Source organism: Myxocyprinus asiaticus, chromosome 41, assembly GCF_019703515.2.
Source record: "Myxocyprinus asiaticus isolate MX2 ecotype Aquarium Trade chromosome 41, UBuf_Myxa_2, whole genome shotgun sequence".
NCBI classification, from domain to species: domain Eukaryota; kingdom Metazoa; phylum Chordata; class Actinopteri; order Cypriniformes; family Catostomidae; genus Myxocyprinus; species Myxocyprinus asiaticus.
The window spans coordinates 12,508,299-12,534,904 of record NC_059384.1 but is presented as its reverse complement, the minus strand read 5'-3'; the positions used below and the strand labels follow the sequence as shown (position 1 = coordinate 12,534,904).

At 38.4% G+C, this 26,606-nt stretch overlaps 1 protein-coding gene across 6 annotated transcripts in view; it reads left to right on the top strand.

Annotated features, from left to right (window-relative positions):
• The window catches only part of LOC127431616 (SH3 domain-containing kinase-binding protein 1-like), a 76,074-nt gene that overhangs the window by 7,545 nt on the left and 41,923 nt on the right, over positions 1–26,606 (top strand). For 5 of the 6 annotated variants that reach the window (XM_051682132.1, XM_051682130.1, XM_051682128.1 and 2 more), the window contains one exon: positions 9,236–9,393. In XM_051682132.1, the coding sequence (XP_051538092.1) occupies positions 9,236–9,393 (158 nt within the window). Of the gene's footprint in view, positions 1–9,235; positions 9,394–11,054; positions 11,076–26,606 lie in introns of those variants that run through there. The other variant, XM_051682133.1, reaches the window with a different exon arrangement.

Below are 26,606 nucleotides of genomic sequence, written 5' to 3'. Positions count from 1 at the left end.
TGGAAAATTTAGAGTGCATCTGGACTGTGAGGCGTGTAATTCTTCCTCTCCTCAGTCAGGCGCGAACTGCAGTGCTGCTCTCACGTGTCATCATTAGAGTTTAATGTGATTTCATGTTATGTTAAATGAAATCAAACGACTATTCGACAAATTTTTTGGCGACAATTTTTATTGTCGACGTTGTCGATAACATCGACTAATTGTTTCAGCCCTAATTATAACAGCCTATAATAATGAATATGCAAAACCTGTTCACCTACTTATTCTTGCGATTTATCTAATCAGCAAATCCTGTGGTAGCAGTGCAATGCATAAAATCGTGCAGATACGGGTCGGGAGCTTCAGTTGATGTTCACATCAACCATCAGAATTGGGGAAAAAATGTATCTCCTTGATTTCGAACCGTGGCATGATTGTTGGTTACAGACGGGCTGGTTTGAGTATTTCTGTAACTGCTGATCTCTTGGGATTTTCACGCACAACAGTCTCTAGAGTTTACTCAGAATGGTGCCAGAAACCAAAAATATCCAGTGAGTGGCAGTTCTGTGAACAGAAACGCCTTGCTGATGAGAGAGGTCAACAGAGAATGGCCAGACTTGTTCAAGCATACAGAAAGGCTACGGTATCTCTGATAACCACTCTGTACAACTGTAGTATGCAGAATAGCATCTCAGAATGCACAACGCGTCGAACCTTGAGGTGGATTGGCATCAACAGTAGAAGATCACGTTTATTAGGAGCATATAAAGTGCTCAGTGAGTGTATGTACATGTCAGTGATCCTACTGTGCTTTTTGCTTGTCCAGTTCAGTTTCTTGAAGACTTAAGTCTTAATTAGTCTTAAGACTAGTTATGTGACCCATTTTTTGTGTCCCAGCATGACAGCAGTAAAAGCATATTATTATAGGATCTCTGGTTTAAACCTATTTAGATAGATTAGAGAGCAATAGATGAGGAAGTCTGATTCATTTCAGCTAATCAGTTCTGTAAAACTGTTTCTGAATACTGATTCAACGTTTTGTGTGTCAACTCCAAAGTGTTCACAGAAGTCCTGAATGGTATATTACACATTTTTAAATGTAAAAGATATTTTGATATAAACATTGCCATTTATTACTATATATTGGTACAATTAAACATTTTAATCTACATAGCAACAGTGGCTTTTTGGTCCAAATTCTGGTTCCTTTTGGGTACAAAAAGGAAAACAAACAACCTTTCATCCTATTTCAGAGCAATACATACTATATTCATATATATATTAGAGCTGCATGATTAATCGTTAAAAGATTGCGATCTTGATTCAGACACCAACGCAATCTTATTTCTAAATGACAATGATCCTGCAATGTTCCCACATTCCCGTGGCATGCCTTTGGAAGGCTGTCAAATTTAAATTTGAAATTCACCTCAAGATGCGTTTTTAAATGTTGATCTTTTAAACTGTATATGACATCTACAAAACACAACGCTTCTGCAAGAGAAGCTGAATAAATTAAAACGTGACACCAAAGACGTTTGTCCAGCACAGTGGTTTACAAACTGCAGGGTGCAGCCACGATTAGCTAGTAGTGTGACGAAATCTTTGCTCAGAAAAATAATACCGGCATTACCCATATCTGACTAAATTCGCAACAAGTATGCTGTTTAATTACAGCCGGCTGCTCTCAAACGCTCACAAGCGCATGTCTGCTCGTGCGCTTGTGTCTCGTGACGTATGCAGCGCTCCTGCACGAGACTCTGCGCTGTTTTAATCAAACTCCTCTTACTCCTCTTTAGGTGGTATTAATGTAAACACAGCTGTTAATGAATTGCGAGATTGTAAACAGATTGGATTAAATCTGCAATGTCTTGAGGAGATACTAAAGCAAACACAGCCATTAATGTATAAGCAGCCCATCTGGCACCAACAATTATCCATGCGATTATCTAATCAGCCAATAATGTGGCAGCAGAGCAGTGCATAAAATCATGCAGATACGGGTCAGGAGCTTCAGTTAATGTTCTCATCAACCATCAGAATGGGGTACAAAATTTAATCTCAGTGATTTGGTCTGTGGCATGATTGTTGGTGCCAGATGAGCTGGTTTGAGTATTTCTGTAACTGCTGACCTCCTGGGATTTTCACACACAGCAGTCTCTAGAATTTACTCCGAATGGTGCCAAAACCAAAAGACATCCAGTGAGCAGCAGTTCTGTGGACAGAAATGCCATGTTAATGAGAGAGGTCAACAGAGAATGGCCAGACTGGTTCGAACTGACAAAGTCTACGGTAACTCAGATAACCGCTCTGTACAATTGTGGTGAGAAGAAAACCATCTCAGTAGTGGGTTGGCACTATTTGGCAGCACAAGGGGGATTTACACAATATTAGGCAGGTGGTTTTAATGTTGTGGCTGATTGGTATATATATATACAGCCGAAGTGACCCATTTTGTTTTGGTGTCAGTATTTAAACGTTTTACACACTGCAATTCTCCATGGCAATTAGATACTCAGGGGTTCCCAAGGCACTAATGACAGACACTGTGCACTTTAACAAATGTGTCTGTGATCGAATCAGCTGATTCATGCATATTCAAGTCACTGTTACTTCCTCTGTTGCCCTGGTGACAGAGCTGACTACATCTCGGACTTAAAAAGGGTGGCCCCTCTCCTAACCAGACCACGGCACAGAGGACAACAAGGAATGCACAGTCTTAAATGGGTTATTTTTGATCAAAGTAATGTTCTGAATGTGGTATGCTCTTGTTAGTATCAGCTATATTTCAGTGTACTGTCTTGGTTGGTTGTGTCTGGAACATTGGATGGGAGGGTTTTTGCAGTGGCTTTAGGCCTGTTTCACACTGCATGCAAAGGCTGCGCATATTTGTTTTTGTCACCGATATGGACAAGTTAGAGCACTCATACAGCACACATAAGTCAGAGCAGGAGCGTAGCAAAAGCATAGGTGTGAGTAGTATAGTTTCGGCGCTAAATCTATTTTTGCTACAAGTAGTGCACTAAACTCAATATATACATATGTATAAGCACAATCTTTTGAAATATAGCCTAGCCTTACAACAATGTAAAATAATGAAGCAAACTACTCACCCATTGATTGAAAAAAAATAAAAATACACCTTTTGGGCTTGATGCAAGTTCAACATAGTGATAGTTACATAAATGGGTTTTATTCTGTTCTATTCTGAAAATCTGACTGAAACAATGTGTGTGAAACAGGTCTTATACTCTTATTCTTTTTCTGCACTTCAAAGTCGGATTCTCTGCCTTTATTTCTGAGGTGTGTACTAGGTCAACTTGGCATTAAATGGTTTGGCTGTAAAGGTTATCTGCAGTGTTTTCATTTTTCTGTGTCTGTCTTGCCTACTCTCAAGGTTATCTAGCTCATTTCTGCTCAAAACAATGCAAAAAAGTGTTGCATCTTGTTGGAGTCAGTTTGAGCTTTTCACACCTAATGCTCAAACAGTCAGACTTGGGCAGCATGAGCTCTGCCCCAAGTCTCAAAATACTTTTGCCAATGTAATTAATTTAATTCTGGTCCATCTAGTTCCATTTAATGCAATCTAATACTGTAAATTTGATTAACCTTTTGGGACTACGTGAAGGAGAGGCAGTCAGCCTCACTCAGTATGAGGAAATTTATTTAAACATTGCCAATTAAGACCTACTTTAAGTCACAAGGTCCCCTCATGCGAGGATACAATGAGGGATTTAGTTCAGTTCAGTCACATCATTTCCCAAGAAGGTTGTTCATACAATGCTGAAACATTATTGATCTTGTACTGGATCAAAGCTAGGAATAATCTATGAATAGCACACATATTTCTTAACTTTTCTTTACACGTTCTTCTATCCCAGCTTTTTGTTTGTTTGTATGTTTGTTCACTGTGGCATTTCAAACAAACACAATCATATTACACAGTCATTTCAGTTTGCATACACCTTTCACATTACAGTCAAATGTTTTTGAAACAGTAACAAAAGAAATGTTTCAGATTAATGGGTTTCGTATGAGTTTTTTAGATTGATGCCACGTGTTTTTTTTTATTTTTATTTTTTAAGAAATATATACATCCAGGGATGAGATCACTAATCTCTTATCCCAGCTTAATATGCAGAGACAACTATGAAAGTGAATAATTACAGAATGACATGAGGGTGAATAATGACAGAATTTACATTTTTGGGTGAACTGTTCCTTTTACTTGGAAGAACTCTCAGGGCTTTGGAGATTTATGTAAACAGTGCCGTGGATTATATATATATAATGTTTGTATGACTGGGGTAATGGATCAGGCATACATAAATTCAGTGGGTATTATAGATTGAGTGTGTTGATGTTTAATGCAGAAGAGTGCTCAGAGAGAAAGAGCTATTGGCGTGAAAAACACATCACATGGTTTGAGGTTCTCTAACACAGACAAACACTTGACTTACATCAGTGTGAATCAGCTGAGACCAGAGGCAAAGACTAAAAGATCTATTTAAGAGGAGGAGTATTTATAGGTGGTGGTGGAGATGGCCAGCATGTAATGAGGCCAGTTTTGAACAATAACTCTAATCTTTAATGCACTCACGTGGATCTGCCAGACCTGTGTGAGATAGGCTGCAGAGCTTTTTAAGAACATAAAATGAGGAATCAGGTCACATCAGAATCAGAAGGTTGGCCAGAACAAAAAAATACACACAAACACACAATTTGTTTTTCTGTTATGGTGGGGACTTTCTATAGACTTCTGTTGTTTTTATACTGAGATAATGATATTTCTATGCCCTAACTCTACTACCCCTAAACCTAACCCACACACAACATTTTCTGTATTTTTACATTTTCAGTTAGACATTATTAGACATATTAATTAGACATTTTGTTTGTTTAATAAGCTGTTTTTGTCCCACAATATATTAGGTAAAACCTTACTCCCCACACATCTTGTATAGTAGTAAATAGTAAAAGTCGCCGCCACCATGCTATAGGGTGTTGTGGGTGGTTACCAGGGTGTTGCTATATGGTTGTAAAAGTGTTATGAGTTGTTTTTAGTGCATTGCTGTGTGGTTGCTTATTGCCCTAAGTCATAAAGCCCATCCCCAAGTCTCTATGACATTCTTGTCCCTAGATATGGTTCAGGTTCCTCCTTCAATATAAGTCTAATTTTTTCACCCGTTTGATCATTTGCCAGGTGAAAAACATTAGTCTAATAGCTTACAAAAGTAATAGCACACCTCTTCTCAACAAACAGCACCATTTGAGGTGCAGGAGGTGCACAAATGTTGCAGGACAAGTAACACGTCAAAGTAGGGTCAGGGGTTTGTTCAAAACCCTAAATATAAGCAATAGGAGGCTAATAGTGAAGCTTGCAAGCACCAGTAATAGAGGAAATATACACACGAATAAACAGCAGACAAGAGGCTTTCTTTTGTTGTTTTATGTTTTTGTCTAAATTTGGAAGTGTGTTGTGTGTGAATGTGTTTGTGTGTAGGTCTATTGAGGAAAGGTCATGCTTAAAAGTCAGATGGAGACAAACTTTGTGGGCGCGGCTGAGATTCAAAAGGAGTTCAAGTATTTTTGGTCCGTGGGTGTATGTGTGTGTGTGTGGGGAGAAGGTTTTTTGGTACATGCTCCACTATAAACATGGCAGCTGTGCTTTGTCACATTTTTCTCTCTAATCCAAACCTCAAACAGCTGGAAGACAGGAGAGAGAATGAGAAAGAGATAATCACAAACAGGAAACTGAGATGGATCAACTTCATGATCATCAGTCAGTAGGTCCGAACGATTAATCAAAATAAAATCAGAATTGCGATATGACTTAGCGCGATTATCAAACTGCAAGGGCTGTGATTCAGTTAAATTTACAGTCTTGTAAATGTATCTTATTGTTTAATCACATCGCAGTTCAAATCGCAAACACAATGTTTTTCAAAATAATGGCAATTAATTTTTTTTTGTTTTAATCATTCAGCCATATCAGGCAGGATGTCATCTCAATGCCTAGCGTAACATTTCCTTTAAACAAGCGAGATTGAAAGATCCAGCATGGCATTTCAGGGCCGTGGAAAGTTCAAGGATGAATTGTTGAAATATAGGTGTTATGATCAGCCTAATATACTGTAGGAAGGGCCCTAGGTGATCAGTAGCCTAACATGGAATCTACGCCCCCAGAACTCTGCTTGAAGCTCTGCTGATTTATGCAAATATTTACCAATTGCGCATTATTGTATTAGCTTTTATACAATGGGGTTCAAAAGTCTGAGTACACATTGAAAATCTGGTATTCAAGATCTAATTTAAACCTGGAAGTAAATTGAAAGTTCTAGGATTTTGATAAATGTAAAGCAAAGATACACTATGAAGTAAAATGGAGAGAAATATTTTGGATTCTGCACTGTTTCTAGGCAACTAATCAAATTAGAATATTTATGACATTGACCATATTTACCATTTGGTATGGAAGGTGAGATTTCCTTGCTTCCTTCGAAGCAAACAAGATGCTCTTTGGAACGTTCTCAAAAACATGATTCACCATCTTTTGCAGTAACTTGTGGAGTCAATGCAGCTCGAGTGCCTGCTGTCATTACAGCAAAAGGGGGACTTAACAAATACTAAGACATTTTGAAGTTCATCCTAGATTTCAATTTTCATAATATAATTTGTAATAAAAAAAATTAAATAACAATTCTCACAAAACTCAGAATTTTGAACTACACTGTATTTTTTGCTAATTTGATTATATTTTCAACATGTTGTACACTCAACTCCATTTAATCAATGCAGGAAATGCAAAAACAGTCTGAAGATTGTGCCTGGCTGGGCCTGATCAGCCATTCGAGATGATGAATAGACTTTTGAAGCTCCATAACAGTATGCATTTATAGAGTATGCGTGGGTTTGTGTCTGTAGATGTTTTTATCTGTGTGTGTGTGTAGGCGTATGTGTTAGTGCATTTCACCAGATGTTTGGAAGCATTGTTGGATACTTTTGTGTTTGTTATGACTGTGGGCTGACCGATTTCAGTTATACAACCTCATGCTTTCCTCCCTGCACAGCTCAGCACTTTCCAGAATGTTTTACAAGGCTTAAGGGTCAACTGATGAACTTTAAAGTGTGTCTGTGGACCAGGATTGTGCGACAGGTCATATAATTCTATAAGTGAAAGTGTAGTTTTTAATGGTATATTTCACTTTTCCAGTCTTACCCATTACCCATCTGTTATCCATAAACTTGCTATCATACAAATAACAAATGGGTAATTGGGAGTATTTCCAAAAACTTTAGATGATATTAATAATCAGTCTTTGAAATGCCACTTATAGAAATTTACTTGATATACACTCACCTAGCACTTTATAAGGAACACCTGTGCACCTTCATATTCATGCGATTATCTAATCAGCCAATCATGTGACAGCAGTGCAATGCATAAATTCAAGCAGATACTGGTCAGGAGCTTCAGTTAATGTTCACATCAACCAACAGAATGGGGAAAAAATGTGATCTCAGTGATTTCAACCATAGCATGATTGTTGGTGCCAGACGGGCTGGTTTGAATATTTCTGTAACTGCTGAGCTCCTGGGATTTTCACACACAACAGTCTCTAGAGTTTACTCAGAATGGTGCCAAAAACAAAAAACATCCAGTGAGCGGCAGTTTTGCAGATGGAAACACCTTTTTGATGAGAGAGGTCAATGGAGAATGGCCAGACTGGTTCGAGCTGACAGAAAGGCTACGGTAACTCTGATAACCACTCTGTAGAATTGTAGTGAGCAGAATAGCATCTCGGAATGAGCAACACGTCAAACCTTGAGGCGAATGGGCTACAACAGCAGAAGACCACATCGGGCACATTATTAGGACCATAGTGTTCCTAATAAAATGCTAAGTGAGTGTATATTTCACTATATTAACTTTTAATTTTATGAACCATTCTGGAAGAACACTTCATTTCCCAGGGCGTTTATCCTTGAGTTTCCAAATGGAGCCAAACATCAGTATAAAATCAAAAGATTCATATTTTGATGCCAATATTTGTTTTTTATAAAGTTATCAGAAACCAATATGGTGGGAATTTTGTTGTGATGTATGGCAAAATATTTTTTGATGGTGTTAACTGACAGCATTGAATTTAGATTAGAGAATATTTCTAATCTAGTATTCATAATTAGTCAAAATTAATTATGTAAAATTTAAAATGAATTTCCTGTTTCAATTGTTTGAATTACAACTTCAGTATATTCCTTTTGATCATTCCAGTTAAACCTGTAGTCAAATTCAATGCAAATTTTATTCAAAACTCATTAATCCAAAAAGCCAGTTCTCGATTCTGCCTAATCCTGTCGTGGACCATGATTTCATATTTGCCTAAACTGCAGTACCATCTCTGCAGAAAAGTATCTGATGAACTGGCATTGATATCCTTGACCAGGGAGTGGCAATGCATATGTAGGGGGTGGTATCCAGAGACCACTCTCTGCTGTAGTCAGGTTCCACGGGAAATTGCAAAACGGTTTCTGCACACATCTGTTGACACAAACACCCCTAGTCAATGTAGAGAGGTTTTGAGTCATATGGAAGTAATAAAGGATGTTTTTGCAGTGTCCTGCTGTATGTTTTTATGTGTGTGTGTGTAGCATGCGCTTGCATTGGAGCAAGGCGGTGGTGTGCTCTTGTCTTGTGTGGCATGGTTTGATGACTCATAAACACATAATTGTGATGTTCTATCTCCATCTCTCATCCCCGTCCTAATGGTAACCCCCATCCATTATGACCTATTGCAAAACACACAACTGAATTCAAACACACAGAGTCACAGAGCTGGGAAGACGCAAGAGTGATGTCCTCAGACTTCACTTTCCTGTCAGAAATAGCACCTCTGTAGGAGCTCACAAGAGTACATGGAGATTCCCTTCAATATTATAGGCTATAAGTTGAATCATTGTATCTGACTGATAATGGTTTATCAATGGCCAATGATGAAATATGGACTGGTCAATATAATGCCGATATATTCATAATCAGTGACGCACAAAAAAAACCTTGAAAACAGAAAGTGTTCATACAAAACATATCTAGAATAAGTGGTATGTTTAGGTCTGTTTGAGCATTGTACAGTAATACTGTAACTGCATATCCTGCTTCCTGTAGGTAACCATGACCTCTTAATACTCTTTTTCTCTACTGTCTCTCTCTTTAATTGTTTTCCTCTCTCTCTCTCTGTCTCTTTCGCACTCTCAGTGGAAGCCATTGTGGAGTTTGATTACCAGGCCCAGCACGATGACGAGTTGACCATCGCTGTCGGTGACATCATCATTAACATCAGGAAAGATGAGGGGGGCTGGTGGGTGGGGGAGCTAGACGGTCGGAAGGGGCTCTTCCCCGACAACTTCGTCAGGGTAAGTGCTGACCTCAGCATTTGCCCTTTTGACCTTTCACTTTTGGAGATACTGGACCTTTGTCTTTATTTAGATGACTAAGTTGCTGTCAACATTATTGTTCAGTGTGTGTGTGTTAGGGCTGGCCAATACAGCTAAAAAAAAAAAAAAAAAAAAAATTTCAGAGGAACCATTATTTAAACCAAACAGTCATTGTAGCCAAGTACTGTAGATTCAAAATATTTAATGTAAGAAGTAAAATGATTGTTAATAAAAATCAAGGCATGTTTTCCACACTGTTTTTTAATGAACACAGGGAAGAATGATGTTAAATGTCACATAACTAATGTGATGACACAGAAACTAAATGACAAAATAAAAAGTGCATTAAAATCTTTGCTATTCACAATGTTGCTTCATTTTATATCACCAGCAAAATCGTTCTACGTATATAATGTCAAATAAAGTATTTTGAATATTTGTTAGATTGCCAAGCACTAGTGTGTCTGCAAGAGTATGTATGTTGAGCTGAACTCAGCAGGCCATGTGAATGCTGACATTCAGAGGACAGCAAGCTTGTGTCTGTATGTGTGTGTGTGTGTGTGTGTGTGCTTATTGGAAGGGTATTGTTCACACGGAGCTGCAGTACTGCAGAAAGAAGAGATCTGAGATGAACAGGATGCCGGTGTCGATTTGGAGAGAGAGAGAGAGAGAGAGAGAGAGAGAGAGAGTGAGAGTGTATCTCCAGTCATTCAGAGGTGTTTTGCACCAGGAATCCCATGAACTTCACCAGCAGTTTGTCATCAGCTTAGGTGCTAGGAATCCACGGAAGCTTGCTAGTGCTGTAGCACTACATACTTGTTGACATGAATAAGACGTGATATGGGATGTGTTGTAGTCACATTTCAGTTTCAGTTTAATTTGAGGTCAGGAGAATTCTCAGTATGCATTATTATATTTTATGTTTTATCTCAGGAAAGCTTTCACCACATGTTGTTTTGTTTATTCCTTACTGTAAACTGACTTGTTTTCAACAAGTTGTTTAAAATCACTTATGCTGCCAGTATGAACATATGTGAAAATTTGGTTGGCGACCAAATAATAAGCAGAAATATTCAAAGAAAAGACAACTGTTTGTCCTCCCTTGCTAAAAAACCCCCAACTTAAACCATCCTAGGCTGATTTACTGGTCTAAGCTGGTTGTTAGCTGGTCTAGCTGGTTTGCCTAGCTGTCCATGCTGGTCTATTTTGTCTCCCAGCCTAGCCAATGTGGTCTTTAGCTGGTCTAGCTGATTTAACGGCCTGGCCAAGCCTATGTTTAGCTGGTTTAGCGTGCTGGTCTACCAACATGACCAGTTGAAAAGTACACCAAACTCCTCTAAACAGTAAACAGACCTTAGACCAGTAAACCAGCTTAGGCTGGTTAAAGCTGCTTTGTTGTAGCATGGTCATGAGGAAGTGCATTAAAATATGTGCATTAAATTAGGTCAAGCCGTTCTTAAGAACTTTAAAACTAAGTATTTGATGCTAAGTCAGTGCGTGAATAAATGTCTGCAAACAATGCTATATGCATGCATGGATGTATGTGCCCTCAGGGAGCACAGCGCTGAGAGACTCTGCAGCTTTATGGGGTCACTTCCTTGTCTTCAGCTCATGGTAGAGGGAAGTGCTGACTTCCTCTGATGGCACTGGGGAGTTAAATGGTGAGAAAGTTAGCAGGTGCAATTTAAGTGCATTTTTAACAGTTTGTGCATGACAAAAGAGTGTTTCTAAAAGTCACCGTTTCATGGTGCCTGCTTACTGACGCAGGGCCAGTTTGATATGCTCTCTCTGTAGGTTTGGATTCTGCTGAGTTGGGGTATCATTAAAACAGTGTGTGAGTCATATTTCCACCTGAACAGCTCAGAGAGCACACGTCTCGCATCTCACAGTGGTCTGAGAGCACCCGAATGAGAATGGAACATTTAGACTTGTTTGTGTTTACGCTAACATAAGTCATGTACCGTGTTCAGGGTTCAACTGCTCTTTGACCATAAAGGGGTAACTCACCCAAAAATAAATTCTCTCATCATTTACACACCCTAATGCCATCCCAGATGTGTATAACTTTCTTTCTTTTGCAGAACACAAACGAAGATTTTTAGAAGAAAATCTCAGCTCTGTATGTCCATACAATGCAAGTGAATGGTGACCAAAACCATTTCCTAGTGCTTGACACTTGCACAGAGTGCTAGATGGCGCTAGGAAGTGTAATTGAGCTTGAAATCATGATCGCCAAGGCGACTGCTGATGTCAATATTTATAGTGAAAAAGGAGTTACGTTTTGGTTATTTCTCACCCCAAACCAATTAGATTAATTCTGAATCAGAATCAGAATGAGCTTTATTGCCAAATATGCTTACACATACAAGGAATTTGTCTTGTTGATAGAAGCTTCCAGTGCACAAACAATACAACAAGACAGAGATAATACAAAAATATTTTTTGAATAAAAAGTGAATAGAAAATATAAGTATATATAGAAATACACAATAATAAAATGTATGTATATGTGTGTAATATATATATATAAAATATACACATACATACATACATACACCCACAATTCTGTTATATACAGATGCAAGGGAATGTATGGCAGAAGAGGTAGGGTATGTTGGATAAATATAAATAGACTAAGCTGTGTATTGCACATAAATATTGCTCAATGGGGCTGTTTTAACTATTTGTGAGATGGATAGCCTGAGGGAAAAACTGTTCCTGTGCCTGAAAGTTCTGGTGCTCAGTGCTTTAAAGTGCCTGCCAGAAGGCAGCAGTTCAAAAAGTTAGTGGGCTGGGTGAGTGGGGTCCAGAGTGATTTTTTCCAGCCCTTTTCCTCACTCTGGAAGTGTGCAGTTCTTGAAGGGAGGGCAGGGGGCAATCAATAATCCTTTCAGCAGTCCGAACTGTCCTTTGTAGTCTTCTGATGTCCGAATTCATAGCTGAACCAAACCAGACAGTTATTGAAGTGCAGAGGACAGACTCAATGAATGCTTAGTAGAACTGTATCAGCTGGCAAAGGAAGTACAACCTCTGCTGTGCCTTTTTCACATTGTAGTCAATGTGGGTCTCCCACTTCAGGTCCTGTGAGATGGTAGTACCCAGGAACCTGAATGACTCCACTGCTGCCACAGTGCTGTTTAGAATGGTGAGCAGGGTCATTGTTGGGGTGTTCCTCCTAAAGACCACTATCATCGCCACTGTTTTGAGCATGTTCAGCTCAAGGTTGTTTTGACTACACCAGTTAGTCAGCCATTCATCCTCCCTTCTGTATGCAGACTCATCGTCATCTTGGATGAGGCTGGTGACAGTAGTGTTGTCTTCAAACTTCAGGAGCTTGACAGAGGGGTCCTTGGCGATGCAGTCACTGGTATACAGCGAGAAGAGTAGTGGGGAGAGCACACATCCCTGGGGACCACCACTGCTGATCGTACATGTGCTGGAAGTGAATATCCCCTGTCTCACTAGCTGCTGCCTGTCCGTCAGAAAGCTGGTGATCCACTGACAGATAGATGTGGGAACAGAGAGTTGGTGTAATTTAGTCCAGAGTATAGCTGTAATGATGGTGTTGAAAGCCATACTGAAGTCCACAAAAAGGATCCTTGCATATGTCCCTGGTCTGTCCAGATGTTGCAGAATATGACGCAATTCCATGTTGACTTCATCCACAGACCTGTTAGCTCGATACGCAAATTGAAGGGGATCTAGAAAGGGTCCAGTGATGTCCTTCAGGTGGGCCAACACCAGTCTCTCAAATGACTTCATGACCACAGACATCAGAGTGATGGGTCTGTAGTCATTAATCCTGTGATTTTGGGTTTCTTTGGGACAGGAATGATGGTGGAGCATTTGAAGCAGCAAGGAACTTCACACTGCTCCAGTAATCTGTTGACGATCTGTGTGAAGATGGGGGCCAGCTGGTCAGCACAAGATTTTAGACAAGTGGGTGAAACACTGTCTGGGCCCTGTGCTTTCCTTGTCTTTTGTTTCCGGAAGACACGGCACACCTCCTCTTCACAAATCTTAAGTGCAGATTGAGTAGCGGGAGGAGGGGGGACAGCACATCTTCTTTAACGTTGTTACATCTGTACACCTCTGCCTCTGTCTTCCCCATTAACTCTGCAATGCGATCTGTTCTGAACAGCTGAAAGCCTGGCAGATGTAACACGCTGTCCAGAATGGTTTCACTCAGCCAGGTTTCTGTGAAGCACAAGGCAACAAAGTTTGAAAAGTCCTTATTAGTACAGGTGAGATGTAGTTAGTCCGTTTTGTTAGGGAGAGAGCAGAGATTCACTAGATGAATACTCGGCAGCGCTGTTCGAAAGCTGTGCTGATGGAGCTTGACCAGCGCGCCGGCTCGCTTCCCTCACCTGCATCTCATAGCGCGCTTAAACAACACAGCTGCGCCTCGAACTAAAATGTCCAGCAAAACATCAGAATAGTCCAAATCCGATAAAAGATTGTCTGGTATGTGCTGCCGAATGTTCAGCAGTTTGTCCCTTGTAAAACTGATTGGAAAAAAATGACTAAACACAGGACAAACAAAAACATCAAAAGAATTGGAGAGCTTCACACCGAGGCTGCCATCCGCAGCGCCATCTTGTAAAATTTGTCTGCCATCAGAAGACATTGATTAAACCACTGGAGTTGTATGGATTACTTTTATGCTGCCTTGATGTGCTTTTTGGAGCTTCAAATTTTTGGTCACCATTCACTCGCACAGTATGGACCTACAGAGCTGAAATTTTCTTCAAAATTCTTTGTGTCCAGCAGAAGAAAGAAAGTCATACACATCTGGGATGGCATGAGGGTGGGTAAATGATGATAGAATTTTCATTTTTGGGTGAACTATTCCTTTTAACATTTAGTGCAAATAAACAAGTCACGTCAGTATGGGCGAGCATGCTGGTTTATGTTTGGGCCATTTGTGTAATTTCTGCGCCACTAGCACCATTAAACGTTATTGCAAAAATATTGCCTGTTTTCAAACAAATTTCCCGAACATTTTCCCTATCTGTAAATAGACAGTCCCGTCCAAAACTCAACCACTGGTTAAGCCAATGTTGCTATATTGGGCCGCTTGGACACTCAAACATATAAAGCAATGTTTTGAAAGTGCCACAGTGTTGACACTTTTCAAGGGAATCAGATAAATTGTTTACTTATAGTTTGTCTCTGCACATCAAGTTAGAATAGAAGTATTTTAACATTGAAAATATTAAACCCTTCACCTTTAAGTACATATCTAATGGTGTATTGTATATATGCGCTTATCTTTAAGAGAAAGAGACATGAGAAAGCATGATGCCATCCACAGGTTTTTCCTGCTTGAGGTCTGCACAGAGTAAATCTTACCCTTATGCTGTTGTTTTGTTGATCTGTGCACTCTCATGCTTCTTAAATCCAGGTTTTTCAAAGCTCAATCAGATCTCATCTCTGCTGATGATGAATTAACAGTTGTGACTGTGAGCACACTAGTGGGCTGGTCAGCTCTGCTACGGGTGGCTTCCTCTCTGGCAGATTTATTCAATCATGCATGCATCCTAGCTTCCTGTTAAGCTGATGTGATAATGGGACGATAATTTGGACACTTCTGTGATTAAATGAGCAATGTAATTTAGAACAGACATCCGTTCTTCACAAACGCTCAGTCGTTTCTGGATGCATGCCATTCCTCTATCTGCGCTCTATTTCTCTCTCTCTTTTGTTCTAGCTAGCTCTCATTCTTGATTCAAATCGACACAGCTGCCAAGGATTGTTTCTGTATCACGTTTTTAATTAACCTGCGATAACCTTTTCTCTGCATGGAGATCAGGGGATTATGTTAAAGGGATAGTTCACCCAAAAATGAAAATTCTGTTAAAATAATTTGTCATGTATCATATACTTACTCATTCTAAAGTATGATTTTCTTCTGTGGAGCACAAAAGGAGATGTATTCCAAAATGTTCTGGTCACTGTTTTTCATGCCATGGCAATAATTGGGGATTGGTATTTTCAAGCATCAAAAATGACTTTAAAAATAGTCCATATGACTCTTGCTGTATATTCCAGGTCTTCTGAAGTCATATGTTAGCTTTGGATGAGAAGCAGACTGAAATTTGGTTGTTGTGAACTGATAATCTTCGCCTACAGGGATCTGTTGACATCAGAACTGCTGCAACTGAATCATTGAGTCAGTTGAACTCCAAGAACTCAGTCTAATTCGTAAGCGAATTATTTAGATCATTTTTGTGAACTGAATCAACAAATTCATTGAAAGGATCAGAATCAAAAGAACAATTCCTGTTCCAAGCACAAAGCTATCGTAGAGTTTCAGAAGACTTGGAATAGAGTGCATGAGTCATATGGACCACTTTTATGATACTTTACAAGCAATGACTTGAGGGTGAGTAATTGATGACAGAATTTTCATTTTTGGATGAATGTTTCTTTAAATCATAAGCAACATAAGCGCTCATTCTCTCGTTTTCTTCTTTTACAGTTTCCTTGGTCCCTGAGCTAACTAAATCATTCAAAATTGCTTCCTCTTTTTGTGTGTATGTGTCTATATACATTTGCACGTTCTTTGTGTATATGAAATTGGCATTTTTACCTACAGTATTTGTATGTTTGTGTACACGTGGGAGTGTGTCTATCTCAGCATGGGGTGCTCCGTTCTCGCTCCAGTGCACTGGCAATCTACAGAGCGGCAGCTTGCAAAACTGTGTCGTGTCCAATGATGCATTCCACCCTGAAACACTGAGTCCTGTATACTGAACACAGTTGCCGATGTAACTGCATTGAAGAGTGTTTAACCTTTTGACCAAAGAGGGAGGTTTTGATGGTGCACTGAGTTTACGTCATTCATTGTTCTTACTCAATTCCAGTCAGAACCACTAAACACATTTAGCTAGTCTTAACATGGAAACGTTACTGAAATAGCCATTTTAACATAGTTTTGGAGAATTCCACATCTTTCACTTGGATATCTTCAGATGTCTTTGTCTTTACTCATGATTTTTTTGTATTCTTAGGGAGAAAATTTTGTTTTTTAACCTAAGTATTAAATTAACATTACTGATCATTTATCTACCTGTTTTGTCACATGTTAACTTGTGTATTGCATTGTTACATTTAGGTGCACTTGATGTGTGACTTCTTCAACATGGAATGCTGGTTTTGCTGGTGCTCAGCATGGCTGTGCTGATCTTTACAGCATTACACTGAGCCTGATATTGCAAAACGATATTAACTGGCTCCTTTCATGTATCGCGGCAGTATTAAGAGTTGCTAAAAGAGTGTTACATTTTTGCCCAAACAAGTTCATGCTCCATCAAGTTTTAAATAATCAAAACCTACCTCTTTACCTTTAACCTTAACCTAACCGACAGTGTCAGATAAAGCAAATGGGAGATGAAAACGCAATTGCTGTAGCTACCTCCTCATCATGTGGTGCTTCTATGACACTTTCGACTCGTGTCGACTCGGTTCTATGCATCGGAGTAAGGGCCGAAACATACTCTACTCAAGTACCTGAATGCAGACGTACCAACACAAGCTCGATTTCATGCACTGTTGCATTCCGAAATGTGTCAGACTGCAATTCATGGTGCTTAATTTTCATGCAGTGTGTTTAGAGTATAAACGGCTGTTAACACTTAAATTAACTCCTTGGGTGCAGCTCGGAGATTTCAGCTCGAGAGTCGTGAAGGGATTATCCCAGCCTTAATGGGAAGCTTGATATAACTAACCCATAAAAACAGGAAGAACTCAAAGGTCTGTCAAAATAAAAGTCCCGCTAACATGAAAGCTAAATTCAAATGGATTAGTGAAATTGAAGACAGAAAAATATAACTACTGTATAAAAATGTAATATTCAAAAAGTAGCAATAATACTCATAATAACAATTATATAGTATTAAATGGTTTTATTATTATTATTATTATTGTCTGTAAGCAGTATCACAAACGCAAGCAGCCTTGTGCGTCAGGTAATCCGATTTTTTTCAATAATGATTTCATTAATACTGTGAAGCTCTGTTGTGCAGCATTTTATTTTACCCAAAAAAAAATTCATTTTTTTTGTTAAAAAATAAAATAAAATAAATACAAAAAAATATATATATATATATATTTGATTAAACACCATTTAATTGTAACATTTAATTAAAACATTTAACATGGAATCCAGAAAATGTTTAATGGAAATTGCATAATTTGTATCTGTAAGACTTTATGCAGTTCTTTTAATCAAGTCATTTTCTGTGTAATTTCATAAAAAATCTGAGGCTTTTTATTTGTTGATTATAGTATCGATACCAAGGTGCCAGGGGCTGGTATCATATCAAAGCCATAATTATGGTATCGGAGCAACCCTAGTTAAGAGAATATTGCTGAGCAAGTCAGATAAAATCATTATATTTATAGTAACTTACCTGAATAATAACACATCCAGTTTAATGGCACAGACGTTTGAAGGTAACTCTTGTCACCCCCTTGAGTACTGAGATTTGTTCCCGCCATGGTAACATAAGAACGCATGTTCAGCCGGACCGCACATTGGCAATGTGGTGGCAAAGCACTCGCATCTGTGTTCACGTACTTGCATAGAGTATGTTTTGGCCTTAACTCTCTATAAGTTGAGCTTCAGCATGGTTTGATCGTGCCTGAACAAGTTTATAGCCTAAATGTATTTGGTTATGTAATGCAAACACTAAAATGTATGCACTTGTAGGGCTTTACCGGTTGTTTAGATCAGTGTTACTATCAGAAATAATTAATAATAATTTCTGGGGGCCTGGGTAGCTCAGTGGTAAAATACGCTGGCTAGCACCCCTGGAGTTCGCTAGTTCGAATCCCAGGGCGTGCTGAGTGACTCCAGCCAGGTCTCCTAAGCAACCAAATTGGCCCGGTTGCTAGGGAGGGTAGAGTCACATGGGGTAACCTCCTTGTGGTCGCTATAATGTGGTTTGTTCTCGGTGGGGTGCATGGTGAATTGAGCGCGGATGCCGCGGTGGATGGCGTGAAACTATGTCTCCGTGGCAACGCGCTCAACAAGCCACGTGATAAGATGCGCGGGTTGACTGTCTCAGACACGGAGGCAACTGGGATTCGTCCTCCGCCACCCAGACTGAGGCGAATCACTATGCAACCACGAGGACTCCGAGTGCATTGGGAATTGGGCATTCCAAATTGGGAGAAAAAGGAAAAAAAATAAATAATAATCCCCCCCCCCCCCCAACAAAAAAAAATTCTGTAGTTATTAATTAATAATTAATTAATTGAATCTAACTCATTAAAACCTCATATGGGGCTCCAGTAAATGTAGTGTGCTACGTTTAGGAGCAAGTTTGGTTATTAGCAATAATTAATAATTAAAATCAATAGAACATTGATGAGAATCAATGTTAGCTTTTTTTAATCCTTTAAATCAACAATTATCAAAGATAATCGTTAATTGTTAACATCGATGAAACGTTAATTAAAATTAACACTAGCTTATTGATCATTCAAATTCAGTCATCAAAGATAATTATCAATTATCAAAAATCAATAGAATATTAATAAGGATTAACATTGACGGGGCACCACCCTGAAATCAGGGCCTAATAACCAAATAGTAAAACAGTCTCAATATTATATTGTTTTCTTAGGAAAATCGACATCCGAAGAATATCGATTTTCGGGAAAAAAAAACAATGAATGAAGGTTTGAATCCGAGCACTGACATCCCGTCAGCATGACACAGGCGTATGCAAAACAAACCAAAACACTTCTTTGTAATATAAACAAAGTTTATTTATGCAGTAATATCAGTTAATAATTAATACAATGCAGTCAATAAACTTCCGACTTACAACTACAAACTAATCAGTGATATGATTAGATATGGAAATCAAAATAATCCTATAACACACAAGGTGTGTGTGGGGTTAGTACGAGAGAGAGAGAGAGAGAGAATTAAGTGACAGCCCTAAAGCCGATTTCGCGATAGTGGGAGAGAAAGCAGCTGTTAGTTTATCACTCAGAGATGCGGTGGACGGCTCGTAAAAGTCCCGCGTTATTTGACTCGTTAATGGATTAACTCAGTTGCTGTCTCACCCGCGATGGCGAAATTGCACAACAATCCAATTTGGTTGGACCACAATACAGCAAAACAAATTTGTGATAATTAATACCCTGAGTATTAATAATGAGCGGACATGGCAGTCCGTAAACTGTACAAGCAAAAACCTTGAAACACAAGAATAACACACTATAATATTCTATCTCTGCCCAGACGTAAACCTCTTACTTGAATCGCATGAGATGCAGGTAGAATGTGTTTTCCTCCGTCCTTTAACTCTGACCCGGTTCCTTGAGGCTCGGGTGATGACGGGAGGCTGTTTCCTCGCTCTGTCTGCGGGCAGTACGGCTGTTGATTCTCGGCGGGCTGGCGGAGAACTCAGAAATGTCGACTTGATTGAAGATGGAAGAGAAATCTTTAATCTCTTCACTTCTGTAGGCAAACGGATGAAGATGCGAATTGCTTGGCACTCTCATTCGGATCCGTTAGAGTGTTCGGTTGAACACAGAGTAATCTCAACTCGTCCAGCGAGATGGAGATTGTATGGCCACAGTTTCAATTCGGACGTTACTTCCTTGTGCCACGAGGTTGCACCTGAGCGCAGCGAAGAGCTGCGTCCACACGCTGCAAACAAAGTTGCTGGAAGCAAATCCCGAAAGCATTTCAGAGGTATTTCAACTCCTGATGATGTCATGGTTTGAGGTGCGTTTGTAGTCTGTTTTGGACTCCCTTTGTTTGATTTTTGCATGATTTTTATATATAATTTATGACTTGGAATGTGGGGGCCTGAGTTAGGTTTTTATGACTGTGTTAGGCCTGCCTGTCTTCTATCTGAATACATGAGGCCCAACACACTTTACAAAAAGTCTTTTGATGTCATAAAATAACATTTTGTGAGGAACAGGGCAAAAAGTGGTTATGAATTGATAAACTGACGTTTTACTCGTGATTTGTGTGAAAGTAAATAAAAGTTGTTGTTGTAGCGCTTTTAGTGTTCATTTTTACCAGGAAAAATTAGTGTTGTCAAAAGTACCGGTAGATCGGTACCAAGTTGATACTAAAATAAAAAAAGATGTAACAACACCAGTGTTTCTGCAGTACCAGTAGTACCGAGCACTGACTCAATCTGGTACCAGTGCGCAGTATGACTTACACACGACTGCTTTAAAATGCTCATTTTGAGCGCGTGCTCTGTTACTTCTTACACTGAAATAGAACAATTAATCAAATTAAAATTGTGACATGTCCTAGTGTGATTTATTAAACCGCTAAAGGCTGCAATTTTAGTGTGGAAGAGCTGCGTACTTTGAATGAATGTATAAATCTGACCGCTCATACATATTGAGAATCATTCACATGTTGTATCAGATGACAGAGCAGAGCACTAATCTACTGTGAACAACGCAGCACATGTAAACTATATATTTATATAATTAAATCACTGCATTTGCACTTTAATCTCAACTTTATTTATAAAGCATTTAAAACAACAGAGTTGACCAAAGTGTTTCACAGTAATAACACCACATACACAAACACCAGTAATCTAAAACGCAAAATACAAACACTCCAAAACTGTGTCCTACATTACATTTGTCAGACCCAAAGACCAGTGTAAAGAGATGATATTTCAGATGTGACTTAAAAGTCTCCTTGTCAAAAACCAGTGTTGCCAACTATTTCTCATGGGAAGTCACCAAAGGCTCGCAGAAATGTTGCTAAAAGTTGCAAAATCACGTGATGACGTCATTTAATACGTAAGACGTCAAATTTACATATGTAAATGAATTGCCTACGGCAATTCTTTAAAGGTGTAGAAACGTTTTTTTTTTTTTTGTTTTTTTTTATGAACTAATGATTAAACAATTAGTATTTAACTACTAATCATTTAGCTATCACTAATTGAACTTGCAAACGTTCAAACAGTGGGGGATTACTATTTATTTATTTTGTTATGTAATTAAACTGCATTATTGAACAATGACAAAGTCCAAAATTATCCTAGCAATAGCAACCAGGGGTAGGCAGCGGTGCAGTGTTGGATGTTTTTTTCTATTATTTTTAAACATGGACCTATATGCCTTATAATGCCTCATGTGGAGCTGTTTTGGAGATAATATGTAATATATCTTATTGTTTTTTACATATCTGTTGTGCGATGCTGAACCATCAGTGTGTATTACTTGTGCCAGTGTTACTGTGTCACAGTGACTTTTGACAGTGTAACCTCATCTGTTCATATCACTTATCTCTACACTTATTATAGATCAGGGGTTCATATTCATTCAATTCTCTCTCTCTCACCCTGCTAGATAATTTCTGTATGCACTTCTATCGTTGTAGGCGGACTTTTCTTTTCTAAACAGAGAGCATGCATGTGAATTGAGGTTGAGATTGTTGCAAAAAAAAAAAAAAAAAAAGTTAAGCTCATCTCGTCATTCGATATATAGAACATCCGTAAGCACATAGATCCTACTCCTGATGGCATGCAGGTCAGTCATATTACTTGAAACACAGGGGGGCGCTAGAACACCGAGAAAAAATGAGACCTCATTCACGATAGAGCTGATGTTTTTGTGTCGCCAGATATGGAAGAATGTCGCTAAAGCAGACTACAAAAGTCGTTAAAATTGTCACTAGTCGCTAGATGGCTCTTTTATTCGGAAAGGGGGGTCAAAATGTTGCTAAATCTAGCGACAAAGTCGCTAAGTTGGCAACACTAGCCTAGTTTCCATCCACTTTGTGCTATTTTGTTATCGACAAAGTGAAAATGCGTAAACATTTTTTTTTACATTTGCCGTCTTCTGCCTGTTTCCATTCAAATGGCCTTTTATCGATAAAAATGGTGTGCGATGACATCATGCCTAAAGAAAACACTTTGTCGCATAAGTTTTGGTTTAGCGCAAAATAAATCTGCCCTGAAGCCGTTTCCATACAGAAATGCGTGTTTTTCACTAATTCGCCTTACAGATGTCTGTAATTTTTTTCCTCTGAAGTTTTGGTAAAATGGGGAGAGTATTGAGACAATTCATTGAAATTAGCCAGCTTACTGTCATTTTAATTTCACAAATAAAAGCAATCAGAAGATGAGGAATTGCGATCAAAAGGGAGCAGTTGCCCTTCTGATAGGACTCTAATATTGGTCCTGATGTTGCACCTATCGCATGTTGCCACCGGTTCCGACCCAAAAGCGAATCGTTATGGCTCCGTTCAAGCTGGCAACCTGCACCAAGTAGTGGGGGAAACTTTCGGTCTTAGTATAAGGGCCATCCACCGATGTGTATATGCTGTGTGCACAGCAGTTAAAGAAAAACTGATGCGGTGTAATATCAGGGATTACATATGGTATATTCCAGATATTCAGTAGGCTATTTTGAACAATCATCTAATCTAAAGCATCGCCATCACAACTGCATTATGTCCCGCATATTTATCCAGCAACTTTTAACGACCAACTGAACTTGATTGTCATCTAAAATTAATTTAATGTCATAATGCAATTTACATTTTCTGAAGAAGCCCAGCAAATGTGATCCAAGGTAAAGAGGGTTAGATTTAAAATATTTAAACGTTTTAAAATGTTCAAAAGCTCGTTTTCTGAAAGTGAACTCATTGGACAAATAGTTCTGATAGTTTATAGTCTTGAAAAAAGTGTAGAACATTCTGATAATGTAATTCAGCTGACTTTTTTTGTCTACAAAACAGGATAAGGCTAATTTAAGTTTGTGTAAAAAAAAAAAATGAAAAAAAAAAGGCAAGTCTATAGGTCTAAAAAATATATATTTTTTTTCGTTTGGTAATTAATTTTTTTAATTTAATGCTTTATTCGTTTGGTCATTTATTTTATTTAATACAGGGAATTGTGCCGGCAGCTTCAAAAGTAGGCTAAACAGTAGTTTTATACAATTGGGCTATGTTAGTGTTCGGAAAAAGCACACTGAAGCGTTTCTCCTAGTATTGTGTATTTATTTTTAATTTAAAACATCTTTGTGCACAGAAATGATATGTTTTTTTGTATTTTGGTCTAATTCCATGACTGCCGTCTATTATTTTGAATGGTGTGGAAAAGCAACTTTAATAAATAAACGGATGGCTACTGCGATTAAATTAATCACAAACAGTGGCCATTAATTTTTTCTCCGTGCACTTGTCGATGTGCATGATATGAGATATTTGTATTGAGACTCCTGGAAGTGTAATGTTTGCAGTATCGGATCTGTGCAGGTATGCCGTTAAGATCAATCCATAATCACGTACAATAAATCATCTTTCAAGGATGTATACTGTCTTCATGATTAACACAGGCTAACGATTGGGGCAAATTCTGTCATGTGACACTACATTTTTGCGTTAATGCCAATTTTCTCGACAAAGTGTTTCCAAACCAGTTTTTCGCGGCATTTGAAGTATCGATATAGAGTTTATGCGCTAGAGTTAAACAGAAAAATATTATGTCGACAATTTTAGCAATAATTTGCGTTTCTATCAGCTTTATTTTGATGCGCTAAAACTTTTCGCAAAAAATCCTTGGATGGAAACGTAGTTACTGTCGAACTGTTTATCCAGAAAGTCAAGCTTCAGGCAAAAAATACACGTCATAATAAAAGCACATTTCAAAATATAAGCTAGAGCCCTAAAATTGAAGAAATTTTTGACACATATATTACTACTGTATAGTAAAATATAATATTTATTGTAATAATAATAATAATAATAATAATAATAATAATAATTAAGCAATAGTTCACAAGCAAGACTGCTGTTGAATAAAAGTTTGGCAAAAAAATGCAATGACATGTTGAAAAGTTCTATTTTCACTTGTTAAAAGTTATAAGAGTGAATTGATTAGACACAATTTTGATGATGAAATTAAATTAAACTAAAATATGGAGTTCTGGAAATGCTAATAATAATAACAACAAAAAGGAAAACATGATTTGGTAAAGAATAAAACAGATTTCAGTAGGGCGCTACTTAAAAACACTTTAGCAATGCATCCTTGATTGAGAAACACTTGAAGGAAACATGCATTTCTTTTAATTTATTATTTACAGTAAAATGTAACTTTTTACATAGGCTAAAAGGGTGTGTTCAGTAGTACATTGTCATATTAGCTTATTTATGCTCTGGTACTGAAATTGGTATCGAGAACCGTGAAAGTTCACTGGTATCGGTACCGACTACTGAAATTTTGGTACCGTGACAAAACTACGACAAATCAAATAAAAATTCATTTTGCAACAATCTAGGTATAGTAACATGATTTTATGAGACCAGGTTGATTACATAAAAGTGTGGACATGTTAAAGTGTAAAATATGAACATTGTTATAAAAAGCATTGTGATATATTGATAATTGATTGTATCAGCCCAGCCCTAGTTGCAACATCCACTGTTAGACTTTGTTGGCCCTTCAAATTGACTTCCTTGTTATGTGAAATCTGTTTTTACGGGTTTATATAATCACATGACATTTTTGTAGGACTGACCAGCCTGACGCTCTGCATGAGTCGGCCCGTGGCATTGATCAAAGAGTAGCACCAACCGTACCAAGGTCATGCTACACTGTTGTGTTGTGTGAGAATGCTTGTCATTCCCCAAAGCACATGATTACTTTTTTCTCCTTGTGTAGTGGAAGAGTAAGTGTACTAACAGAGCAGTGATGGGACGCTGTAGAAACCAGCAACCATTGACCATCTTGAACATAAGATTGGGAGGGGAATATGGAATGTAGATCACACACAAATTTACACACTTTCAGAGCTCTGTAAATGCTTTCAAGAGCAGGAAGTCAGAGATTCTCGTGACAAGGAGAGCAGGTTTCCCAGAGCTGGATATGAGTGTGCGTTAATAGAATAACCATGTTAGACAATGATGTGCACTTGGTCACATACTCTTGGGGATGTAGTGTAGCTCTGATTCTGTTCCTCTCTCACACACACACAAACACACACACACACACACACACACACACACACACATTACTTCATCAGGTGAGTCTTATTAGGCCTCTGTTTCATGCTGTTCCCATAGTGCTTTGCAAAACCACTGTTTCAGCTGGCATGTTTATTTTTACAATTCAGAAAGAAGAGGACTCCTCTGTCTAGTCTGTGTATGTCTATGTGTGTGCGTGTACAGTGTATGTCTACACACAGTTGTTAGATGGGGTTTTGCAGAAGTTTGCAGCTAAACACTGTGGTTTGACTTTAGCTTTGTAGAAGTCTTAGACTTTGGCAGGAAGTGTGATTTTAAAAAAAAGTCAGCCTCTCAGCTGTGTGCTGTACAGAAAGAGAGAGAAACAAGGGAGTTGTGATTGTCCCCTCCACAAACACCACAGTTGGCCATCTAAAATGTCTCCTTTGGTCAAAAACATGTAAAAGTGTTTGTGTATGTATGTACTTATTGGTCACTATCCATTTTGCTCAAGTTTCAGTGTTCGGACTACTATGTATGATCTCCAACTGTACTTTGGCCCCTAGGGGCCTGGTTTTAATACATTACCATGACAACAGCACTATTAGGTATACAGGTAGACCATCACGCATTTGCCAGTTCAACTATACGTTTTAAGTGTTTGGTGATGATAGAGTTTTGATTATGTAACTTGTTTACCGCTTTTTAACCAAAACAGTGTGGTTTTTGTCTAGAGTCTGTTTAAATTTTAAAGACAAGCTGCAACAACCCCCTTATAAAACAAATTTTATTAAAAAAATATTATATTTAGCTTCATTTAAATGAATTCTAGACTGTTAATGGAGCCCAAAAGTTAACTTAATAGAATAGTTAAGCCACAGTTCTATCATTTACTCACCCTTACATTGTTTCATCCAAACCCTGTATTACATTTTCATCCGTGAAACAGAAAAGGCAATTGTTCGCTTTGGTCACTTTTCAAGTGAATGGTGACTGAGGGTGTCAGTCTGTAACATTCTGCCTAGCATCTCCTTTTGTGTTACACGGAGGAAACAAAGTCATACGGGTTTGGTATGTGTGGCAAGGTTTAACTCTCTCTGAAGGAGGAAGCGGGAGCCAGGTGAACAGTCCAGTGCGATTTTTATTTCTACACTTTTCAGCATCAACCAACAAACTGCTTTTCAGCACAACATAAAATTAATGAACACACAGTAAGCCTTGTGCATCTCTCTCT